Source organism: Acanthochromis polyacanthus, chromosome 1 (genome assembly GCF_021347895.1).
Source record: "Acanthochromis polyacanthus isolate Apoly-LR-REF ecotype Palm Island chromosome 1, KAUST_Apoly_ChrSc, whole genome shotgun sequence".
Classification (NCBI taxonomy): domain Eukaryota; kingdom Metazoa; phylum Chordata; class Actinopteri; family Pomacentridae; genus Acanthochromis; species Acanthochromis polyacanthus.
This window is the reverse complement of record NC_067113.1, coordinates 34,650,128-34,671,659: the sequence shown is the minus strand read 5'-3', so window position 1 is coordinate 34,671,659 and position 21,532 is coordinate 34,650,128. Positions and strand designations below refer to the sequence as shown.

The 21,532-nt window shown below is 36.4% G+C and overlaps 1 protein-coding gene across 7 annotated transcripts in view; it reads left to right on the top strand.

Moving 5' to 3' along the window:
• Positions 1-21,532, top strand: part of ppp2r5eb (protein phosphatase 2, regulatory subunit B', epsilon isoform b) — a 53,983-nt gene that overhangs the window by 11,998 nt on the left and 20,453 nt on the right. For 3 of the 7 annotated variants that reach the window (XM_022191877.2, XM_022191875.2, XM_051958130.1), the window contains exon 2: positions 562-722. In XM_022191877.2, coding sequence (XP_022047569.1) covers positions 566-722 — 157 coding nt within the window. In that variant the 5' untranslated portion in view covers positions 562-565. Of the gene's footprint in view, positions 1-558; positions 723-9,706; positions 9,850-21,532 lie in introns of those variants that run through there. The other 4 variants (XM_022191876.2, XM_022191874.2, XM_051958127.1 and 1 more) reach the window with 2 other exon arrangements.

The following is a 21,532-nucleotide window of genomic DNA, read 5'->3' as shown; positions in this document are numbered from 1 at the left end:
CAATAAGTCTTGGATGCTGGATAAATGTTAGATTTTTATTTTGTTTACACTCGCAAAACTTTTTATAAATATTTGCGGTTATGTTAGAAAAAAATCTAAAACATTAAAAATAAAAAGGTAAATATTTTGTACTTTTATTTTTATCACGTTTTGTTAAATTACAGATATCTCAAATATATAAAATCACAGAACTTTAAAACAAACTTCACACCAGTATTCTGTATTTTTACAGATATAAATTGGCTGTAAACGTACACAGTGTGTTTTAAATGAGCTATAAATCTAAATATAAACCCATATTTTGCTGCTGTTTTCCTCTAAATCTTTGCTTTCTGGAGGTTTAATAATAAAACTGTTGCTTTTCCTGTGAATTAAGTTGATGAAATTACCAGAAATCTGACATTTCTGCATGAAAAAAGCTGATTTCTGATCAGATGTCACCTTTAAACCCATTAAAACTGATTGCTGTCTCCAGTGTGATTTGTGTGAAGCTGCAGATCTTCTCTGATCAATAATTGTCCTGTAACTGGTGTCTAATGTGTTGATGTCTCCCCCCAGCAGGGCTATGTCCTCGGCAGCCACCACGTCTCCATCTGTGGACAAAGTGGACGGATTTTCACGGAAGTCTGTCAGGAAGGCCAAGCAGAAGCGGTCGCAGAGTTCGTCCCAGTTCCGCTCTCAGGGCAAACCCATCGAGCTCACGCCCCTACCGCTGCTCAAGGGTAAGAAAAAGACAAAAACGTCCACAACGTTTGTGTAGTTAAAGTGACGAAAGTGAACAGAATCCTCCTTTTATGTAGCCTAGCCGCGCTAGACAACCCACGGCAACGAATTTAATTCTCTGCCAGGGTGGGTCTAGTTACCCTCCATAAGGCTCGAGGCTGGATTCTCCTAAAACTGGCCGGACCAATCACCATGAAGTGTAGAGTCAGAAGGCGGGCGTAACTAAGTGACGACAGAGGCGTGACGATTCTGACAGAAACAACCAGTGCACAATAAACAGTTATCTTTTGACTCGGCTTTGGCCACAGCCCTTAAAGATTTGAAGCTAAAATTCAACTTCAAAGATAAACAAAGAACGGCACTGAAGTGTTTCATTGAGAAGAAAGACGTATTTGGACTTATGCCGACGGGATATGGCAAATCCTTAATGTACCAGTTGGCTCCACTGGTTGGGAAGCTAATGGGACTTAGCCACCAGCCGCCGGCGCTCTAGGAACTACGTCAGCCTATTCGTTGCACTGATTGGTTGTATACCTTGCTTCAGAGTGATTTGATAGACAACCTTTTAGCCCGCCTTCCTCCCTGTCGAGCGGTCCTAGACCCTTGCGTCTTCAGAACATGGGTCTAGCGTGGCTAGGCTACCTTTTATGATCAAATAACCTCCTTTAGATGACTGAAAACGGCCTTCTATTAACAGTAAACGCTGATAAACAGTTTTTCAGTCGTCCTCCAGCGCTAATCGCTGTTTACTGACGAAACAGATCACCTGAATAAAAAGATTAAAGCGCAGGAATGGAAATTATAAACGTCAGAAAGCACGGTTGATTGATCTCAAAATACACTCGGGTACCGGCTAAATGCTGGAATTAGAGTTAAAGGGGAACTTCGGTTTTTTTCAACCTGGGGTCTGTTTTCATGTCATTTCATACATGTGAGTGATGGAGAAATGAATTTTCGACATAGCTCCAGTATTTAGCCAGGCAGGCAGCTTAGCAGCTCAGCTAGCAGCTCAGTTAGCGAAAAGTATGGGGCAGCTGGCCCCCCCCGCATCAAAGTCCGCCCTAACGTGCTTTTTTCCCCACACTGACCGGCTCAAATAGTCTTAATGAGTGTCCCACAACATACTAGAGATGAGAAGTGAATGAAAACCTCCACATTACCTGGCGATCGCTCTTTGTTGTGGTCTGTATCCAAATCTCAGGACGCTAGAAAGCAAATCTCGTTCCGAAATCGCGCGATAGCTCGCCCCAAAACTGGTGTGTAAACAGTATGGTCTGTATGGAAACAGACCCCAGGTTGAAAAAAAACAAAGTTCCCCTTTAAATTATGGCTGAATTAATCAGCGCAGTGACTTATTGTTGTAAATAATGAGGTTTAATTTGCGTTCTTGGACAATAAAGTTAATTCTGATTTGCGTTTAAGCCCGAGTTTTTACTGTGATAAACTGCAGTATTTCACCAGACAGCAATCTTTAAGGTTATTTTGCGTCAATTTAGACACATTACCGTAAATTTTAGTCGGATATTTTGGGTATTTTTGCCAATTTTTAGAATATTTTCTCGGAATATGAACTGTGCAACAGAGTAATGATTGTTTATTAAATGTGTAGCTGTTGATTAACTCGTTAATTGGTGTAAATACATGGTTGTTTGGTGTTTTTTGTTAGCTTTCACACTCTTTTTGCCGCTCGTTTATTTTGTGAAAGTAGTTTTAGAGCAAAGAAAAACACCAAAGTTGTATTTCTCGTGTGTAATTTTCCAGTTTTTCTGTGATAAACTGCAGTGTCTTCTCAGACTGAGGTGTATCTCTGAGTAAACAATCTCCTCCTGGTTAGCTGAATGAGGCTAACATTAGCATTGCTAGCGCTAGCAGCTACGTTTCCTTCCTTGTTGTCGTCCTCATACCAGTTTAATGGTTTCACCTTTACGGCCGAGTGTTTTTTTTTTATTCCAACGCTGCCCACAAACAAAAGTTTGTTTTCATTTCTAGATCCGACAAACCGCACTGGTTTTACTGGATGTCATTTAGCTTCTTGGCTGCATTCTTTCTAGTATCTGGAGCTACATTGGTTAGCCGCAATGATTAACCAACGTTATTTATTAATAAAATATCCAATATTAGTTTGACTGACTTCTGTTTGAGCTCATTTTTAATTAAAACTCCAACAAAGAAGCGTCTCTTCTTCAGAAATCCTCCTTATTTAAAGATTCTGCTGCAGGTTTTTAACATTAAATTTAGTTTTTGTCTGATGTCTGTTGGTAAAGAATGAAAAGTTTAATTGTTTCTGCTCAGATTCTGGTTGGACGAGGAGCTGCTGTTGTTGTTTTAGAGCCGTTGGTTGGTTACCTGTCCGGACAGGTCGATCACCGGGAGGCAGGTCTGGTCTTCTGGTTCATCAGCTGTCTTTATTCTGGAGGAAATCAATTGTTTCACATCATAAGCAGCTTTTCAACTTAATCTCCAACCGCCAGGATGTAAAAACTTCATTGTTTTGTTATTTTACACCGAAAAACGCAGATTTTCAACCATTTTGGCTTTTTTTCCCCCAAAAAACTCACATTTTTAAGGCTTTTATGAGCAAAAATGACCAAAAATAATGTCTGTAAATTAGTTTTGATGTTAAAACTGGAACACCAAAGTTAGTAAACCGGTAGAAAACCTTAATAACTGAGGTATTTATTAAAAATGTGCCAGAATTGTGAGGTTAAATAAAAGAAATTTGAGTTACAGAAAGGGGAAAAAAAAAAAGCAAAAAATTAAAGAGCAGTAAACAAAAACCTACAAATAAAATAGCATTAAACGACATACTATTATTTACAATGTTGATTAATTTACATTTCTCCATAAATATCGTCTTGAAATCTTGTACTTTAGCAAGAAAAGTGCTAAAAAAACAGTTGATTTATTAAAATGTTTTTATCACTTAAGTGAAGGATTTTCACTTTTAAATCAGGACAAAGTAAAACAATTTAAAATTTACCAAGTACATTTTAAATATTACACAAAAATCTGAAAAATTTTGACATAATTTGATGCCAGGATATAAAAACGTCATAATTTTACGGGTTTTTTTTTCATCTAAAAATGCAGATTTTCAACCATTTTGGGTTTTTTTTCTCCACAAAAACACAAAAAAACTCACATTTGTAAGTCTTTTATTTGAAAAATTACCAAAAATTATCTGTAAATGAATTTTGATGTTAAAGTTAGTAAAAAGGCAGAAAACCTTAATAAAAGAGTAATTTCTTAAAATTGTGCCAAAACTATGAGGTTAAGCAAAAGAAATTTGAGTTACAGGAAGTAAAAAAGCAGAAAATGAAAGGGCAGTAAACACAAAATTACAAATGAAATGGCAAGAAACGACACACTGTTATCTACATTACTCACAAATTTTTATTTCTCCATAAATATTGTAGTGAAATCTTGAACTTTAGCAAGAAAAGTGATTTAAAAAATGCACTTCAAGTTGATTTTTATCACTTAACTGAACAATTTTTCACTTTTTAAATCAGGAAAAAGTGAAACTGTTAAGAATTTTCCAAGAAAATATTAAATACTGCACAAAAATCTTAAAAATACTGATATAATTTCATGCAGCAGCTCAGGTTTTTGCCTCTTTTTGATTCAAATCTGAGCCGTTAAAGTGTTTCTGCAGCTTCTTTGATGTTTTTAAATGTCAGGTTGAGATAAAATTTCAGCTCTGATGTCTGTTTTTGCTGATTTCTGTGTAATAATTAGTAGAATAATTTAATTTCTGTTGCTCAGCTCAGACTGCAGGTTGCATCTGAAAGTGTTTCACATTAATCTAAATAAAAACAGCCCATAATTATTGGTCCCTGCAGGCTCGTCGTGTTGTTGTTTCCCTGTTAATTGGAGTCTAAGAAGGTTCAAAGTGTGTCAGACTGAAGCAGGAATGTTAGAAATGTTTGTGGGTGCAGCGACGAACAAAGAGAAGCTTCACCTGAAAAACATCGGCCAGGTTTGGTTTGACGGCAGGAATGTAGCCGGACAGAAACCTTCACCTGTCTGACAGAAAAAAAACTACAAAAACAATCCTCCTGGTTCCTCCTCAGGCGATAAACTCACCTTCAGGTTTACCTGGAAAGAGTTCAGTGTCTGGAAACATTTAAATATAAAACAAAATTTATTTATCTTCTTCCAACACGTTTTTTTTCCACCCTGATTCCAGTTGTGTTGTGTGTTTCTGCTGTGAAATAAATGAACCAATTAAATAATACGAGTGCTGTGAAAAGTGCATTACCAAAAGGCGGAGAACATGCAAAAAAAAAAACTGTAAATAACGGCAAATATCTGTAAAATAATTCTATTTTGGCAGATTTAAATAAAGAAAAAACAAAAAGATCAAATTACTAAAAATCCAAATTTTTGATGTAGACAGTATTGGCCTTTTTTGTTATTTTTTACAGTTAACATTTAAATTAATGCTTTTTTCTTTTTTGTGTTTTTGTTAACTAATTTAACAAAGCAGAAAAATGTGTAAAATAACAGGCTTTAAATTTATTTCCCATTTTTCAATCCTTAAAAATAATATTGATAATAACAATAATGTTTAATAGAATTATTTTATTACAATGTTGATTTTGAATAGTAATTACGAACATTTTTCTGTCCAATAATAAACAGTATTATGATTTAAATACAGAAAAAATGTAATTTTATGGTCAGATGTAAATAAAAGCATAATTGTTGTTTGTAAATATGTAGATTTTTGATTTTCTTTACGGTTTTGCCCTTTATCATAATTACAACATAAATAATAAAATTTTATTGTGTTTGTAGAAATTTTTATTTAAATTAATTTTTTGTCTGTAATTCAACCGTAATTTATAAAACTACAGCATAAAACATTTACCATTTGTCAGTCTTTAATAAACATAATTTCTCTTTCAAATAATGGCAGATATGTGTAAAAAATCAGATTAAAAAAAATTTAAAAATATTGTAATTTTTTACGGCCAGACTTTATGAAAGAATTATAATAATTGTATTCAAAAAATTCTAATTATACCAGTGATAATAAATAATTACTATTAGTAAAAAATACACATTTTGCTGCTTTTTTACCTGGTTATTATTTAGAATTTTAAACGGGAGAGTAATAGTAAGTTTTTAAGCATAATTGCCATTTCAAGCTTTTTTTTTTACCCTGTACACACAGGATCAGATCTAGTAATTGGATTAATTTATCAGAACAGAAGATTCTAGTAAAGAAACCGTTTGTCTTTCTTCTTTTTTCTGACATTTGCATCGATACCAACGTTCTTTCTGTACTCTGAGTCCTTCCAGTTTATTTTTGCTCGTCTTTTACTGTCTCTCTGAGTTTATTTGCGGCACTCGGGTCTTTTTCACACGCTGGTTTCTCTTTCACATGTTGGTTTCTCACCTCCTCGCTACGAACCGTCTGATGATTCTGAAGATCTCATTCTGGATGAGAAACCTTCTTCTTCTTTAGAAGAGCACCAGATGCATCAAAATCACCAAAAACCTGGATTTTTATTCGACTGTAGCTCCATCTTTGTTGCTTTACCGCTAGCATACAGGTGTTAGCTTAGTGTTTTAGCCTTGCAGCTGTTTCTACTTATTTTTCAGGCGTTTTTCTTCCACTCACATGAAGAGACGCTGATGTTTGTTGTCATCTCAGAAGGTTAATTGTGATAATGTTAGCTCTGCTGCAGAGTTTTTGTTTCTTTTGATGTTTTAAAGACGACAAATGGACGCTAATGTGAGCCGACGTTTAGTGAAAATAAAAGGAAAGTGATGATATTCTGAGATGTGTCATCAGTAAGCTGCACGTAGAGATGTTTTATTTAATATTTAAATTTATGAGGTGAATTTAGTTGTTTCATGTAATAGATCATGTTTATGAGTTAAACTTTTTAGGTAGATTTGATTGTTTTTCTCGATGTTATTTCTGAACAGGGGTTTGGTTTCTCCCCATGTTTTCTGTTTTTCCTGCTTCGTTTCCATAACTTCTACTCGTCATCATTAAGGTTCACAAACCGCGTCTATGGGCTCTGTCCTCCAGAAACACCAAGCGTTTGGTTACATAAAGCCAGAGGAAGTTTCCTGGAGGAGATTTCCGGGAAGAAACGTGACGCAAACCTTGAGGAATTTACACAATAGACTGAAGGCCCGCCTTGGATTTATCTCTGTATGAACATTTATGATGCAGGAAGCAGCTCTGACGGGAATTAAAGCGACATATCTCATTAAATTTAAGATAAATGGGTCAAACTAAGCTTTAAATTTATGATTTACAGCTCAGACTTTTCCTTCTTCTTGCTTCTAGCAGGAAGTTTTCTATCAAAGGTCGGTGGAAAATCACTGCAGACGTCACGTTTAATCACAGTAAACATGAAGCAACATGTCGGTTTATGTAACCAGTGATTATTAATGACAGCCGGTGACTAGAGAATGAATAGAAGGAGGAGAAATGAGTTTATTTACACTTTAGTGTGCACAAAGTTGTTTAGAATATGTAGAAGAGACGATGCGAAATACAACAGAGTTTAAAAAATAATTAAAAATAAACCTAAATGAAAAATTCGGCACACAAGCTAGATTGCACTCAGATTTTAGAAAATAATTAAAAATTATCAGGTAAAATAGTAACAAAAATACAAAAGAAGAGAAAAATATATAGAAAGACACAGCAGAATAAAATTTAAATAAACAAAATCAAAGATACTTAAATATTCAAAAAATAAAATAAAGAAAAAATTAAACTTGTAAAAGATAAAATACAAAATAGAGTAGTATTTAAAAATAAACGGAGAAAATCAAAAATACTGCAAACTGAATAAAATCCTCTCAGATTTAATAGAATAATTAAAAATTACTGACTGAAGGAATAAAAAAATACAAAAAATAAAATAAATAGAAAACAGTGCAGACAAGTTGAGCAATGAAAAGAAAACAGAAAAATAAAGCTTGATTTGCTTATTACACAGATTGATATTTAAAATCAAAATCAGTTAATTTATGTTGTTTTTCTCCCTTAAACACCTTAAAACATGAAAATTTTCATCAGATTTTTACTCCAGAAAACAGAAACTTTCCTTCAGATGGTGTTGAATCAGGATTCATTAAAAAAGTAAAATAAAATAAAAAATAGAAAAGCACTCAGAGAGTGCAGACCTCCACCAAGGATAGAGAGGAAAACAGGAAACCCATGCAGTAAAGGATCATGAGCTGGAATTGAACCTGTGTCTCTGACACAGTTCTGTTTACGAATCACCTTCTTAACCAGTTGAGCTATCTGGACACCTTGGTCCAATTTGTTGGACGACATACTAACCTGTGATGTTTTTGTCATATTTTGGACCACATACTAAAACATAGTAAAAAATTCAAAGTGATCCAGAATCCTTTCCGGATTGCCACCAAAATTAAATCAGCTCTTCCTCTTACCATAGTCTACATCCCCTCAAAATTCCATGTGAATCTGCCCAAGCGTTTTTCAGTTATCTTGCTAACAGTCAGACAGACGGACACACAAACGCCGGGTGTCACATAACCTCCTTGGCGGAGGTAATTAAAAAAAAGCAGCTCTTTCTCCGTGGTTTCTGGTGTTTTGGGCTGTCAAAAGTTCTAAACATTCATGAGAGGAAATCGGGCAGAGAGTTTCCTGGTTACCGTCGGCCGTTGTCATGGCAACAGAAGCATCAGATTGGCTGGAAAGAGGAAAAAAGAGGCTTCATTATCATTATGTAATCTGATTTACATTCAGTTAGAGGCAGGAGGAGGAATTAAAGGAGCGATATTTGATAGAAAAATGTTCTTTACCGTCTGTTTAATCTGTTTTCTATTCAGTCTCTTAGTTTTATTCTTATGTTGTCACGTTCAGCATCTAAACACTTTAATTAATCTGAAACCTTCTTATTTTTAGAACAGTTTTTGCTCCGGTGATCTCTGATTTACCTGAAATTCTTATAAGATGAAATATAAATATTTATTAAAATTATTGTGAAATGTTTGCTGAAAATATTGAATATTTTCCAAGATACAATTTTTTTTAAAAAGTATATCTTTTAAATAAGAAAAATTTACTGTTCAGTTGTTGTTTCACAGATTTTCCTTGTTTTGGTGAATTACAGATAATATTCAGTAAAATCACTGAAAAATCAGAGCATTTATTTTTTATAAATTGGAATGCATTTTTTAAAATCATTTGAATGACATTGTATTTTACAAGTATTTTGCTTAATTTAAATTAGAAATTATGTTTGTGAATGATTTAAAAATGTAAAATTATTTTAACTCTACAGATTCTCCGTGTTTTGTTATGAAAGACACAACATCGAGTAAAATCACAATAAAAGTATTAATTTTTATGGTTTTATGTCAAAACACAGTACAACACTGTTCTTTTACATAAAATTATGCTGTTTACTGTATATAAGTCAACTAAAAATATCAATGTTACATATTTTTTGCTGTATTTACAGCAACTGTCAGTATTCTGCAGATGTTTGCAGTTATTTTCACAGTTTCTACAGTTTTTGAGACATTTTTAACATTTTCTTTGCTGCCAAGTTTTCAATTTTTTATAGATTTTTTTTTTAAAAAATTAGCTTTAAGTCTAAATCTGGATCTCTTCATCTGCTTCAAGATGAATTTTGTCTCATTGAGTTCCTTATTATAATAATAATAATAATAATAATAATAATGTAATGCACTTTTCATTTAGGCAAAATCTGAAAGTGCTAAAAGTTCTTTCCTGCTGTTTATCGTCTCTGAATCTTCTCCCTCTCTGCTGTGTTCTAAACGTGTAAAACCAGCAGCACATGTATGTTCCGTGTCCGGCTCTGAGCGTATGTTTTCTCCGTGGCTAGAGGCCGGTCTGTCTCTGACCTCCTCGGTCTTTAAATAAAGCCGACAGCAGAAATAGACAGAAAGTTGTACAATGGCTTCGGTCCGCCCCCGAGCCTCTCTGCCAATGGAGCCTCCGTCCTGCAGAAACCCGATCCTTCAGGGTTCTCTTTACTGCTCCGGTCTGCAGACGGTTCCTCCTCAGCCGGGAACATCCTCTAACCACCGTCCACATGTTTGGCTCGGACCGGCGGGGTTCAGGACGGCCGGTCAGCTCAGAGGAAGCCTGATTCAGTGAGTCCAGCTTCTGGTGTGAGTGTTAGCCGTTAGCCTTTAGCAGCTAGCTGTTAGCCGTTAGCAGCAGCTGTGTGTGTGTGTGTGAGGAGGACTTAAAATGGACTGAAACTGAAGACGGGTGTTTTTTCAGAATGGAAAGTCCGCCGGTGGAAGGTTTCTTCTTCTTCTCGTGAGTTGAAGGTCCGAGCAGAAGTTTGGGCCTCCTGAGTTTCCGTCCGGTCAGTTGTGGTGCACATGTGGGATGTTTACAAGCTGGAGAGCAGAAGTAGGAGGTTTAACTGAGCTGTTGGTGGTAGAGAAGGTAGAAAATGGCTTTAAATAGAGCTGAGCAGGTCAACTTCAGCTGCTGGTTGACTGATTTACTCCTAAACTGTCAATTTTACACCAGAAACTACAGAAAAAATACAAGTTTTGATTAAATTTGTCTAAAAGTTTAGTGGGTTTAAGCAGAATTGACGTGCTGCTTCAGTATTTTTCTGTAATTACTCAAATAATATTCGGCAAAACCAGAAATTAATGAGGTAAATCTGCATTTTTCGTCAAAATCTAATAGCTATATTGAATTTCCCTTCGGGGATGAATAAAGTGCTTCTATTCTAATCTATTCTATATACAGTAAAAGTAAATATTGCAGCAAGAAACCAGAAAATACTCACATTTAGGAACCTGAAATCAGTTTTAAACTCCAGAGAAAGTTTCTATTAAAACATTTAATAAAAGTCTTAATCAAGATTTAGAAAAAAACAGGAATTGATGAGATAAATCTGAGTTCTACTGAATGTTTTTCTATAGAAAGATGTATTTTATAGATTATTTAATTACTCTAAATGGTCAAAAAAAAGTCAAAACAAAAGTGAAACCATTCTGTCTGTATCGCCTAAATAGAAAGTTTTTCAATTTATTGTCATTAAGGAGAAAAGAAACCAAAAAAATATTCACATTTAAGAAGCTGAAATCAGTTTGGAAACTCCAGAGAAAGTGTTTATAAAATCTTTTTACGTAAAGTTGTATTTTACAGATGAGTTAATTACTCTGAAAGGTCAGTTTTCCTCCAAAAAAAGTCAAAATGAAAGTGAAATCATTCAGTCTGTATCACCTAAACATAGTTATTCAATTTACTGTCATAAAGGAGAAAAGAAACCAGAAAATATTCACACTTAAGGAGCTGAAATCATCAATTTTCCTCCAACAAATGTGATAAAAATCAGTTTTACAGCTCTAGAAGAGATCCAAGTTTGTATTAAATCCTTTAACAAAGTGAAAAAGTTCAATCTCTGTCTCTATAAGCAAATATTTACAGTCATAAAAGAGCATAGAAACGAGAGAATATTCACATTAAAGAAGCTGAAATCATCAGTTTTTCACCAAAATCTAAATCAGGGTTCAGTAAAACCAGGACGTGATGAGATAAAACTGTGTTTTAGTTAAATCTGTCATATTTGAATGTTTTTAGCTCTAATTCTAATAAAATACCAAAGATTTGGCACCAAAACCTTCGGTAATACCTTTAATTTTTCATGACATCGATCTTTTCATTCAGAAAAAAATATGTATTTAATATGCATATTGACAATAGAAATAATAATATATTTGACATTGTCGAGTGTATTAAATGTGCATGAGCAGTTCATTATTCCATTTACTTTGTAATGATACTGCCGCCACCATGCTTGATACTTGGGGTTAGGGCTGGGCGATGTGGCCAAAAATAAAATCTCGATTTGTTTATTTTTTTTTTGGTTGTTGTTTTTTTTTTTTAGTCATCTTGGACGATTACGATTTTAATCGATTTTTGTTGTTTCTTTGCGGTCTGTTTGCTATGGCTAGTGCTAGCCATGCCGCACTCGTAGCTAGCTCATAGCCAGCACTCTTCCCATTCTTTAGGAAGCCTCTGCTGGAGGTGCTGAAAGAGGTTAGTTGTGCTGCTACTCTTCGTTTTCACAGTACTTTTGCAAACCTTGCACATGACTGTAGTTTGCTCTGTGTCAGTCTTGTCAAAGCCGAACCACTTCCATATAATCGATGTAACATGAGGCCCTTTTCTCGCGACCAACTCTTCGTCTGCTGTTCTGTCCGCCATGACGGGGGTGTGAGTGTTTTGGTGGAAGGAGATGAGAGGCGGAAGCAAACGCCAGTGCACAAGTCGTGAAAGGCAGAAGAAGAATATATATTGTTATATATTTAAGCTCGCCTCAATTTTACGATTTGGCAAATTTTCAAATCGTCAGGTTTTAAAAAAGCAAATTAATTGAATTAATTTGATTTATCGCCCAGCCCTACTTGGGGTTGTTCCATCTCAAATTATCAAAGATTTACAAACATTTTTGCTTGACCTTCTCTGATTTGCGTGATATTTTTATAGTCCAAGATTTTTGTAGTAAAATCACACAAAAGAAAATTAAGTTTACAGCCAAAATTCTGAATAGAAAATTTTCATTATTCTACAATATTTGACTGTAAAAATCCAAAGAGAGTAGGTCAGATATAATTATTAGTCTTCTTTGTGTTGTTTGCTTTTTAGATGTAAACATTTAAGACACCTTTGTGTTATTTGCTGCAAAAATGTAAATATTAAGGTCATCTTTGTGGGTTTTGCTTCTCAGACGTAAGTATTAAAGTCGTCTTTGTGTTATTTGCTGCAAAAGCATAAATATTAAAGACGTCTTTGTGGTTTTTTTCTGCTCAGACGTAACCATTAGTTGTCTTTGTGTTATTTGCTACCGTCTTGCAGCCTGGTATAACTCAGCGTTCAGTACCTGCGACACCTTTCCGGCTGCCTGCAGCAGTGAAAGTGATTCTCCACGGCTCGGCCATCTGTCGTGTTGTTGGCTGCAGTGGCTCAGAGCAAAGTTTACCCAGCAGGCCTCATGTGTTAATGATTGACAGCAGCCTGGCGCCTCGCTGGGACGCTTATATGAGACCTGAGAACATGGAGATAGGTTCACCGGCAGCTTCTGTCTGGGTCAGGAATATATATTTATGTGTTCCACTTTTTCCATTGCACAAGTCCTGCCCTGTTACCTGCACTAGCATGGTGTCTGCATGACAAATACATGATCTATACGACAGAACCGGCTGGCTCAAAAATATACATACGGCTATGCTAATATTTGGTTAAACGTCCCTTTGGCTGTTTACACCTTAATTGTTCGCCATTTGGTCGCCGTCCACAAGCTTCTGGTTGTATCTATGATCCTAATCTTTGTGACTCAGACTTGTTTCTTCAGGTCCTTGATGGGTTTTAGTCAGGACTTTGGGGAGACCAGTCTAGAACCTTCATTCCAGCCTGATGGAACCATTTCTTTACCACGTCTGATGTTTGTTTGGACTCATTGTCTTGTTGAAACATCCAACTGTGTCCAAGATCAACCTTCTGCTGATGGTTTTAGGTTTTTCTGAAGAATGTGGAGGTGATCCTCTGTTATTCCTTTACTTTGTAATGATACTGCCACCACCATGCCTGATGGTAGATATGGTGTTCTTGGGGTTAAAGGTCAAAGTTGTTAAGTACAGCTATGAACAAAGTTTACATCCACTTGTGAAGTCCATTTATATCATGGCAGCCTTGAGTTTCCAGTGACTCCATGTTTCCATGTTAGAAGTTAAAATACATATTTATATATAGCATAAGTTAACTAGTGCAGACATCTTTTTAAATATGTGTAGTTTACTATAAAGTTTGGAGCAGAGATGGTCGAGCAGAAGGCCTCTCACAGTTGAATATGGAAAAAACCACCACCAGTCAAATCTGTCTTCATGTTCTGCTGCATCAGTCCCACCTGCTGCATCAACACGTGTGATCTTTTCCACATGTGTGTCAACGTCAACATATTGTTGTTGAGCTGGTGGAGCTCTAGCTTCCTGTGGAGATCTCTGTGGACAGCTGACGACTGTTATGATGCTGGTTTGAAGACCGAACAGAACAGATGTTATGTCAGTCGGCGTTTTATCGTCTCCGCTGTAATCCTTTATGTAATGTTTAACCTCTGTGGCTTAAGAGCCCCGGGGGGCAGAGACAGGACAGTTAGTTTGTTTTTATTGGTTGGTCTTTGCTAGTTGCTACCAGGATAGTAGACAGTTAGAGATTTATCATTCAGAATGTTTAGTGGGTTTGTTTTATTAAACTGCAGCCAGACTGAAAACTGAACTGTCTGTTCCAGGGTTTATGGATATAACAGCAGTTGCCAGTTTGCAGTTAATTTTCTCCAATGGAATCATTAAAACACGTCAGTCTGTCACCAAAAAGCAATCACGCATTTTGGTTCTTCAGTTTACTTTGTAATCATACTGCCACCACCATGCCTGATGATAGATATGGTGTTGTTTGGGCTAAAGGTCAAAGTTCTTCAGTACAGTTATGAACAAAGTTTACATCCACTTGTAAAGTCCATGTTCATCAAGACGGTTTCCAATGACTCCTATCACTCTGAATTTCCCATGATAGGATCATTAAAACACATGAGTCTTTGTTAAAGAAAACATTCATGAATTTTGGTTCTTTCATACATTTATTAAAGGTCTTCTGGATATATATATATATATATATATATATATATATATATATATATATATATATATCGAGAGAGAGAAAATATGTATATAGAGAAATGCCAGTATTTGGTTAAATATCTTTTGACTATTCTTACTTCTGTTTGGTTCTTCCTGTGAGCAGAATTAGTGAAGTTCTGCTAAACTTTTCATCTTTCTGGGTAAGATTCGTTTCTTTATCAGTGCACAAGTTTTTGATGGGTTTAAGTCTGGACTTTGGGGAGACCAGTCGAGAACCTTCATTCTAGCCTGATGGAACCATTTCTTTACCACATCTGATGTGTGTTTGGACTCATTGTCTGGTTGAAACATCCAACTGTGTCCAAGATCAACCTTCTGATGATGGTTTTAGGTTTTCATGGAGAAAGTGGAGGTAATCCTCCTCCATTATTATATTTACTGTGTAATGATACTTCCACCACCAAGCTTGGCAGTAGATATGGTGTTTAAAACTGTTAAGTATGGTTGTGAACAAAGTTTACATCCACTTGTAAAGACCATTTGTGTCATGACAGCCTTGAGTTTCCAAAGACTCCTATATAATGAATCATGAATTTGGGTTGTTTTATAGGATTTATTGGAGGACCTCTGGAGATAGGAACGATTCTGCTGGTTCAAAAATATCCATACAGAAAAGCAAATATTTGCTTAGATGTCCTTTGGCTTAGGTGCTTCTGGTTTCCATCTATAATCTTCTGGTTTATCTTTGACTCCTCTGGACAGAATTGGTGCAGTTCAACTAAATTTGTTTGTTTGAAACACCTATCTGTGTCCAAGATCAACCTTCTGCTGAAGGTTTTAAGTTTTCCTGAAGAATTTTCTTCCATTTACTTAGTAATGATACTGCCACCACCATGCTTGACAGTAGATACAGTTAGAGTGCCTGTATATCAGAGTGGCGACAACTGGGGATTTGACGCCATTTTGTTTCCATTCACTCAATATGGGACGCGCAGCGCGAGGTGCACATTCACAAAACTACCTATTTGTGGATTGCTTACTGATTTCAAGACATGTTTTGGACAAAATATTTTACTGGCTTGTTTTGTCTGGATGTCCAAGGTTGGATTATGGCAGTTTTTTGTGGAATATTTTCATCTGACTAGTTTTGAGCCTTCAAAGGTGAGTTGTGCTGTTTGTTATTTGCTGTTTGTTGGACAAATGTGTTTATATTACCCGCTGTGGTAATCACATCTGAAAGTGGTTTATACCGGCGGATTCATGAGAATCTAAGCTTTCCATGGGTGTATAATGTTGCTATCATCGAGTTTGCAGCTTCAGTCAATTTAGCAAAATACGTTTGAACATATGGGTCGCTGAAGTTTAACGGGGTAACCAGTTAAACTTCAGTGGCCCGTATTTCATGCATCTCCATGCATGAAAATGGTCAAAGTCAAAATAACCACAACTGCCTAAAATCACATCAAACTTTTCTATCTGTCATTCACCCATACATCATAACATGAAAGTACATACATGGACTAACCTGGCACAAAAACGATGATGAAGTCGGTTTCCATCCCACTCTCCGGACTTTATTTTCCCACAGTTTCCTTCTTTCGCTATTACTGGGAAATCTAAACATGTGGAATCCCTTCTTTGATCGATTTGTGCACCCAAAGGCACTACAGCCCGTCATTTTTCAGGTATTTAGGAAGCGAAAAAGGACCTAGAATTACTCTCTGCGGTGTAAACAACGTTAACCCTTTAAGCTTCAGTCAATTCCAGCCGTTTTCAGTACAAAAAATCGCTAATATTCTATTTTTAAATTAAAAAAAAATTACGAAAAATACAGGGAATATTGGACGCACATCGCGAGGTGCATTTCCTTGAAAACGACCGATTCGTGGATTTTATACCGACTTCAGGACATGTTTTGGACAAAATAGTTTACTGGCTTGTGTTGTCTGGATGTAAAAGGTTGGATTATGGCCGTTTTTTGTGGAATCTTTTTTTCTGTGTGTAATAATGAACCCGGAAATGTGAGTCGCGCTGTGTGCGTTGAAGCCGTGTATAGAGAACGGATGGATGAATATTCGTTTTTGTCGGACAAATGTGTTTTTCTCACCCGCTGTGGTAATCACATCTGAAAGTGGTTTATACCGGCGGATTCGTGAGAATCTAAGCTTTCCATCGGCGTATAGTGTTTGTATAATCGGGTTTGCAGCCGTCGGACATTCTTGAAATTCCTATGCAAATTAGTAGGTGTACCGCCGGGGTACACCTACGACGCACTGAAGCGTAAAGGGTTAACAGGAAAACCTGGCGTTCATGAATAGGAAACAAAATGGCGCCCATAGAGCACGTGACCAAAATTTTTTGGACCCGTCATGTCGTCACTCTGATATACAGGCACTGTAGATACGGTGTTCTTGGGGTTAAAGGTTAAAGCTGTTAAGTCTTTATCATTTAATCTTACAGACAGTTAATTAACCGTAAACTAACCAACAGTTTATCCATGCAGAGGCTTGTTTTTTTGTTTTTTATTTACTTCTGGGCTTCTGAATCCGGTAGCAGCAGAGCATCAACAGTCCACTAATCTGCCGCTTGGACTGTTTATACCGTGATGGCGTCCGAGTCAGTGTGTACATACATAATTCCGTCATTGGCGGGTCATAATATCCTACAAATTAACCTTCAGACCGGGTTCAGTGGCCTGATGAGTCCATCTGTTGGATTGGCTCACCCTCCCTGCTGCTGTAACCGAAGCCCGGTCACACTCGCCCACTGCTTTTAGAGCTCGAGTGGGTTTTCCCCTTCACATTAGTGTGTGTGGACTGTTCTTAAAGAGTGTCGCTGGTCATCTTACACCTTCGTACGCTTCTGTTTCCACTGAGGTCTGTGCAGCGCCGTGATCTAAGAATAGTGGCCGACGAGCTGTTTTCCATTAAACTGTATCGTAAGATTCTGAATTTGCGGCCAAACTGAGGTAGTGTTTAAAAATAGAAGCGATATTTTCACAGCACGCGGTGGTACAGCTGTAAAATTTAGCACAATAACATCGAAATCAGGAACAGATTTACAGCCACTTATATGTATATCAGCACACAAAACTATTAAAAACCTGGATATGAGTATAGAAAGCTATTATAAACTTGGATATTAATGCACAAAACTATTAAAAACTTGGATATTAATGCACATAACTGTCACTAGTCTGGATATTAATGGACAAAATTGTTAAACTTGAAAATTAATGTGCAACACTGTTAAATATCTGGATATTAATACACAAAATTGTCAATAATAATGCACACAATGATCAATAACGTACATATTGATGCACTATACTGTTAAAAATTTGGATATTAATGCACAAAGCTGTTAAAAAATCTTGACATTGATACAAAAACTTAAAAACCTAAATATAAATGCACAAAACTGTCGATAACCTGGATATTAATGCAAAAAAGTGTTAAAAACTCGGATATTAATGCACACAAATTTCAACAACGTGGACATTAATGCACAAGGTATTTAGAAATTTGGACATTATTGTGCAACATTATTAAATATATGGATATTATGCATTATTTTTACTTCGTTAGCGATAATCGTTGAAAATTTAGTGTCATCTTTTCCATGAAGGAATTCTTTTGGTATAAATTGTTTACGTTCTACTGAACAGTTTTGTTATTGCCAGGGATGAGAATTTTCCGCGGAATTCCGCAGATTTTATCATTGCCAGGGTCATTCTTGTGAAGCGTGTAAATTCGAGGAGAAAATTTTTTTGGGGGGGGGTGAGGTATGTTTATGGTCGGCGAGTCGTAATATCGAACGGCTGCTAATATCCACCGCGCTGAATGCTAGCTGCCATTCAGTGAGAGCAGTCATGTACAGTACTGTAATCGAATCACCATGAAGTGTGGAGTCCAGGGATGGGAATTTTCCGCGGATCCGCCGATTTCATTTGAAGTTTGAACACTTTATTGTCGCTGATACTCCCGCGAGATGGTAACGACGTTAACGATAGCTTGTTAACGACAATTGTAAACGGCCCAGCGATTGGAAGTCGCTGCGCCGCTGCCGTCGCACACATACCTACACACACACACACACACACACACACACACCCGTCAACAACTTTCCGCTGGAATCAGAACTTGCTGATCCCATCCCTGTATTGCTATTAAGGAAGTTTCTGCAACATTTCGCAAGCATTTTATCACTTTTAAATCCGTATCACAATCCGTAGCATCTTTAGATTCTTCTAGACTAACATCTGTCAAATCTAGTGTTTGTTTCCCCAAATTTTCGTTTAAATTGCGGAAACTTTGGCTTGAGGTGCATGAGTTTGTGTTGTTACCGTCTTTGTTGTCATGAGGAGATTTTGTGTAATGACTGATGTGGTCAGAAATGACGCTGCTGCTAACCTTGCTAACAGGAGATTATAAATATCCGCACATGAATATACCGTTACTATTTCGAAGAAAAGAGGTGCGAGAATCCCTCTATGTAGATGACACCCTCCTATTGTGATGAATTGCTGTTGGCGGCTAACTGGGAACCAGTAATAGCTTTTCTGTGGCTTCTGATTGGCTGAGATGGATTTAGAGTAGTGGTTATATGGCCACCTGTTGCTGTGTTGTGTTCCCGACAGCGTTTCAGTTGTGTTTTTGAGGAGAAAGCTCCCAAACGTTTAAAAAGTTGGAGTGAAATCGACTTTAAAAATCCAACCCTCTGCCCTGTGATCTTGTCTGCATATTTATGAACAGCAGTCTGGTTTCCCATCATTGCTGCTCTGATTCTCCAGTCCTGACCCCGTTGCTGTTTTAAAATAGCAGTTTTTCATGTATATTTTTGTCAGGCAGCTATTTCCTACTGTGTGTTTATACGACACCACCACAGGCAGCCGCTGAGTTCATCCGCAGGTCGAACCAGAGCATCAGCCGGTTGAACTTTACAGATGTTATTAGTCACTTAATCTGTGGTTTCTTTCATTCTGAGGTGTTGGCAGGGACTGTTCAATTATAAAAACAGCCGTTTGGTTGCTCTTGGGCCTCATGGGGACTGTTGGTTTGTTGCTTTAGATAAACCACGTGAGCTGCTTGTCAATGTGAGATTAGATAAGTCTTTATTAATGTCACGGTGGGGAAATTTCCAGTAAAAATGATGGTGCAGAAATACAGTGGTGAATCTTCCACGAGTAGAAATACTGATGGAACAAATACTGAAAGTACATAGATTCTTGCATATGTTGTAAAGAGTTTTTAAATTATTAATGTACAAAAGTGTCAATAAGATGGATATTAACACATAAAAATGTTAAATCTAGATATTAATGCACTTAACTGAAATATCTGCACACAAAACTGTCAGGAACTTGAATATTAATGGACATTACTTGGGATATTGATGCATAAAATATAAGAAAATTGAAATTCACATATATTAAACCGAGATATCGTCCACAAAACATTCGACGTCTTGAATATTATTGCGCAGAAGGGTTAAAAACATGACTAGTAATGCACACAACTGATAAATATTTCGGTAGTAATGAGCAAAACTGTTAAAAACCTGGATATTAATGGACAAGTGTGTTAAGATCTTGGATATTAATACACAAAAATTGTTAAACATCTGGATATTGATGCAGACAAGTGTTGAAAACCTCAATATTAATGCACAGAAGTATCAATAACCTGAATATTAATAGAGAAAGTGTTGTTAGAATAAACCTGTTGCCTCTTAATATTAAAATCCATGCATTGAAGCTGAATCCCACGTTTTATACTGAACTGCTGGAGAAACTACTTAATTATTCCTCACACCAACTGTTTGATTTATTCATTTTTAACAGACGTCCATCTGAGTTTCCTCCTCTTATATTTAACATTCAGATCTTTTCAGTCAACATTAACTTTCTTCCTGCAGCTTCTATCAGAATCAGAGCAACATTTTCCGGACGTCCACTTGTTGCTCCATAATAATCCTTTAAATCACGTCTGAGTGGATCAGCAGCCTTCATGAGTCATACCGGATTAAAAACAAAAGATCACATTTGCAGGAGCTAAATGGATTTATGGGATAAAGATGGACGGTGGAGTGAAAGCCTCCATGATACGGGTAGTAAACGACACTAAAGAGCTCCGGTTTGTGGTTTAAAAGCAGATTTACAGCAGCAGGAGTTCATCAGACTTGTTCATATTCCAGCATCCAGCGCTCTTCTCCAGCTACTGGTGGTTTTCTGTCCTTGAAAACATCACGTCCTCGTCCTTTGCGGTCACAAAGAGAGTTTTTTTTATTTTCGGAGAAGCTGGTTGCCATGACGACCGTCCGGTATTTTCAGTCGACAGGTTTCCCAGTGTCATCTGGTTCGACATCTTCACCAAACAAATGCAAATATTCTGTTTGTCTAGTTCTTGTGGGCTTTTTCATTTTAATTAATTTAAGACCAGTTGTTGTCGAATCTTGTCGTTCACTTTAGATGTTTTTAAGCTTTTACACGTCTAAAGATGCCAAACAGACGTCTAACTTCAGTGCACAAAACAGTTAAGAACCTGGATATTAACACACAAAAAAGTCAATAACAAGGATAATAACACACAGAACTGTAAATAACCTGGATATTAATGCACAAAATTCTAGAAAATGTGGATGTAAACCCAGAAAGCGATTTAAAAAATTTGGATATAAATGCACAAAACAGTTAATCTGGGTTTGAAGCCACAAAATTGCAATTACCCTGAATATTAATCCACAAAAGTCTAAAAATCTTTGAAATTTAAGCATGAAACTGTCAATAATTTGGATATTATCAAACAAAACTGTCAATAACATGGACTATATTTTTGTTGAACCAGCGGTAAATACACCAGTTTGTATTAATTTTCAAACTTTTTAAAGAAGGATGTCATCTGCGTAGAGTGATCTCAGTTGAGATTTATCTATAAATAGCTGAATTACAGACTATTTTCCAATCAAATGCCATATTTTACAAGCTGCGGTTTCTGAAAAACTATTGAATAAATATGTAGAAACTGACTGATTCCACCTTGGTGAGAATTGAGAAACCATAGAGTTGAGAACCACAAGTTTAGTTAACCAGAACTAGAAGAACTTTGAGTTTTAAACTGGATTTTTCACCATTTCCACTAGAAATCCTTGTACCATTGGAGTCGTGGTGTTT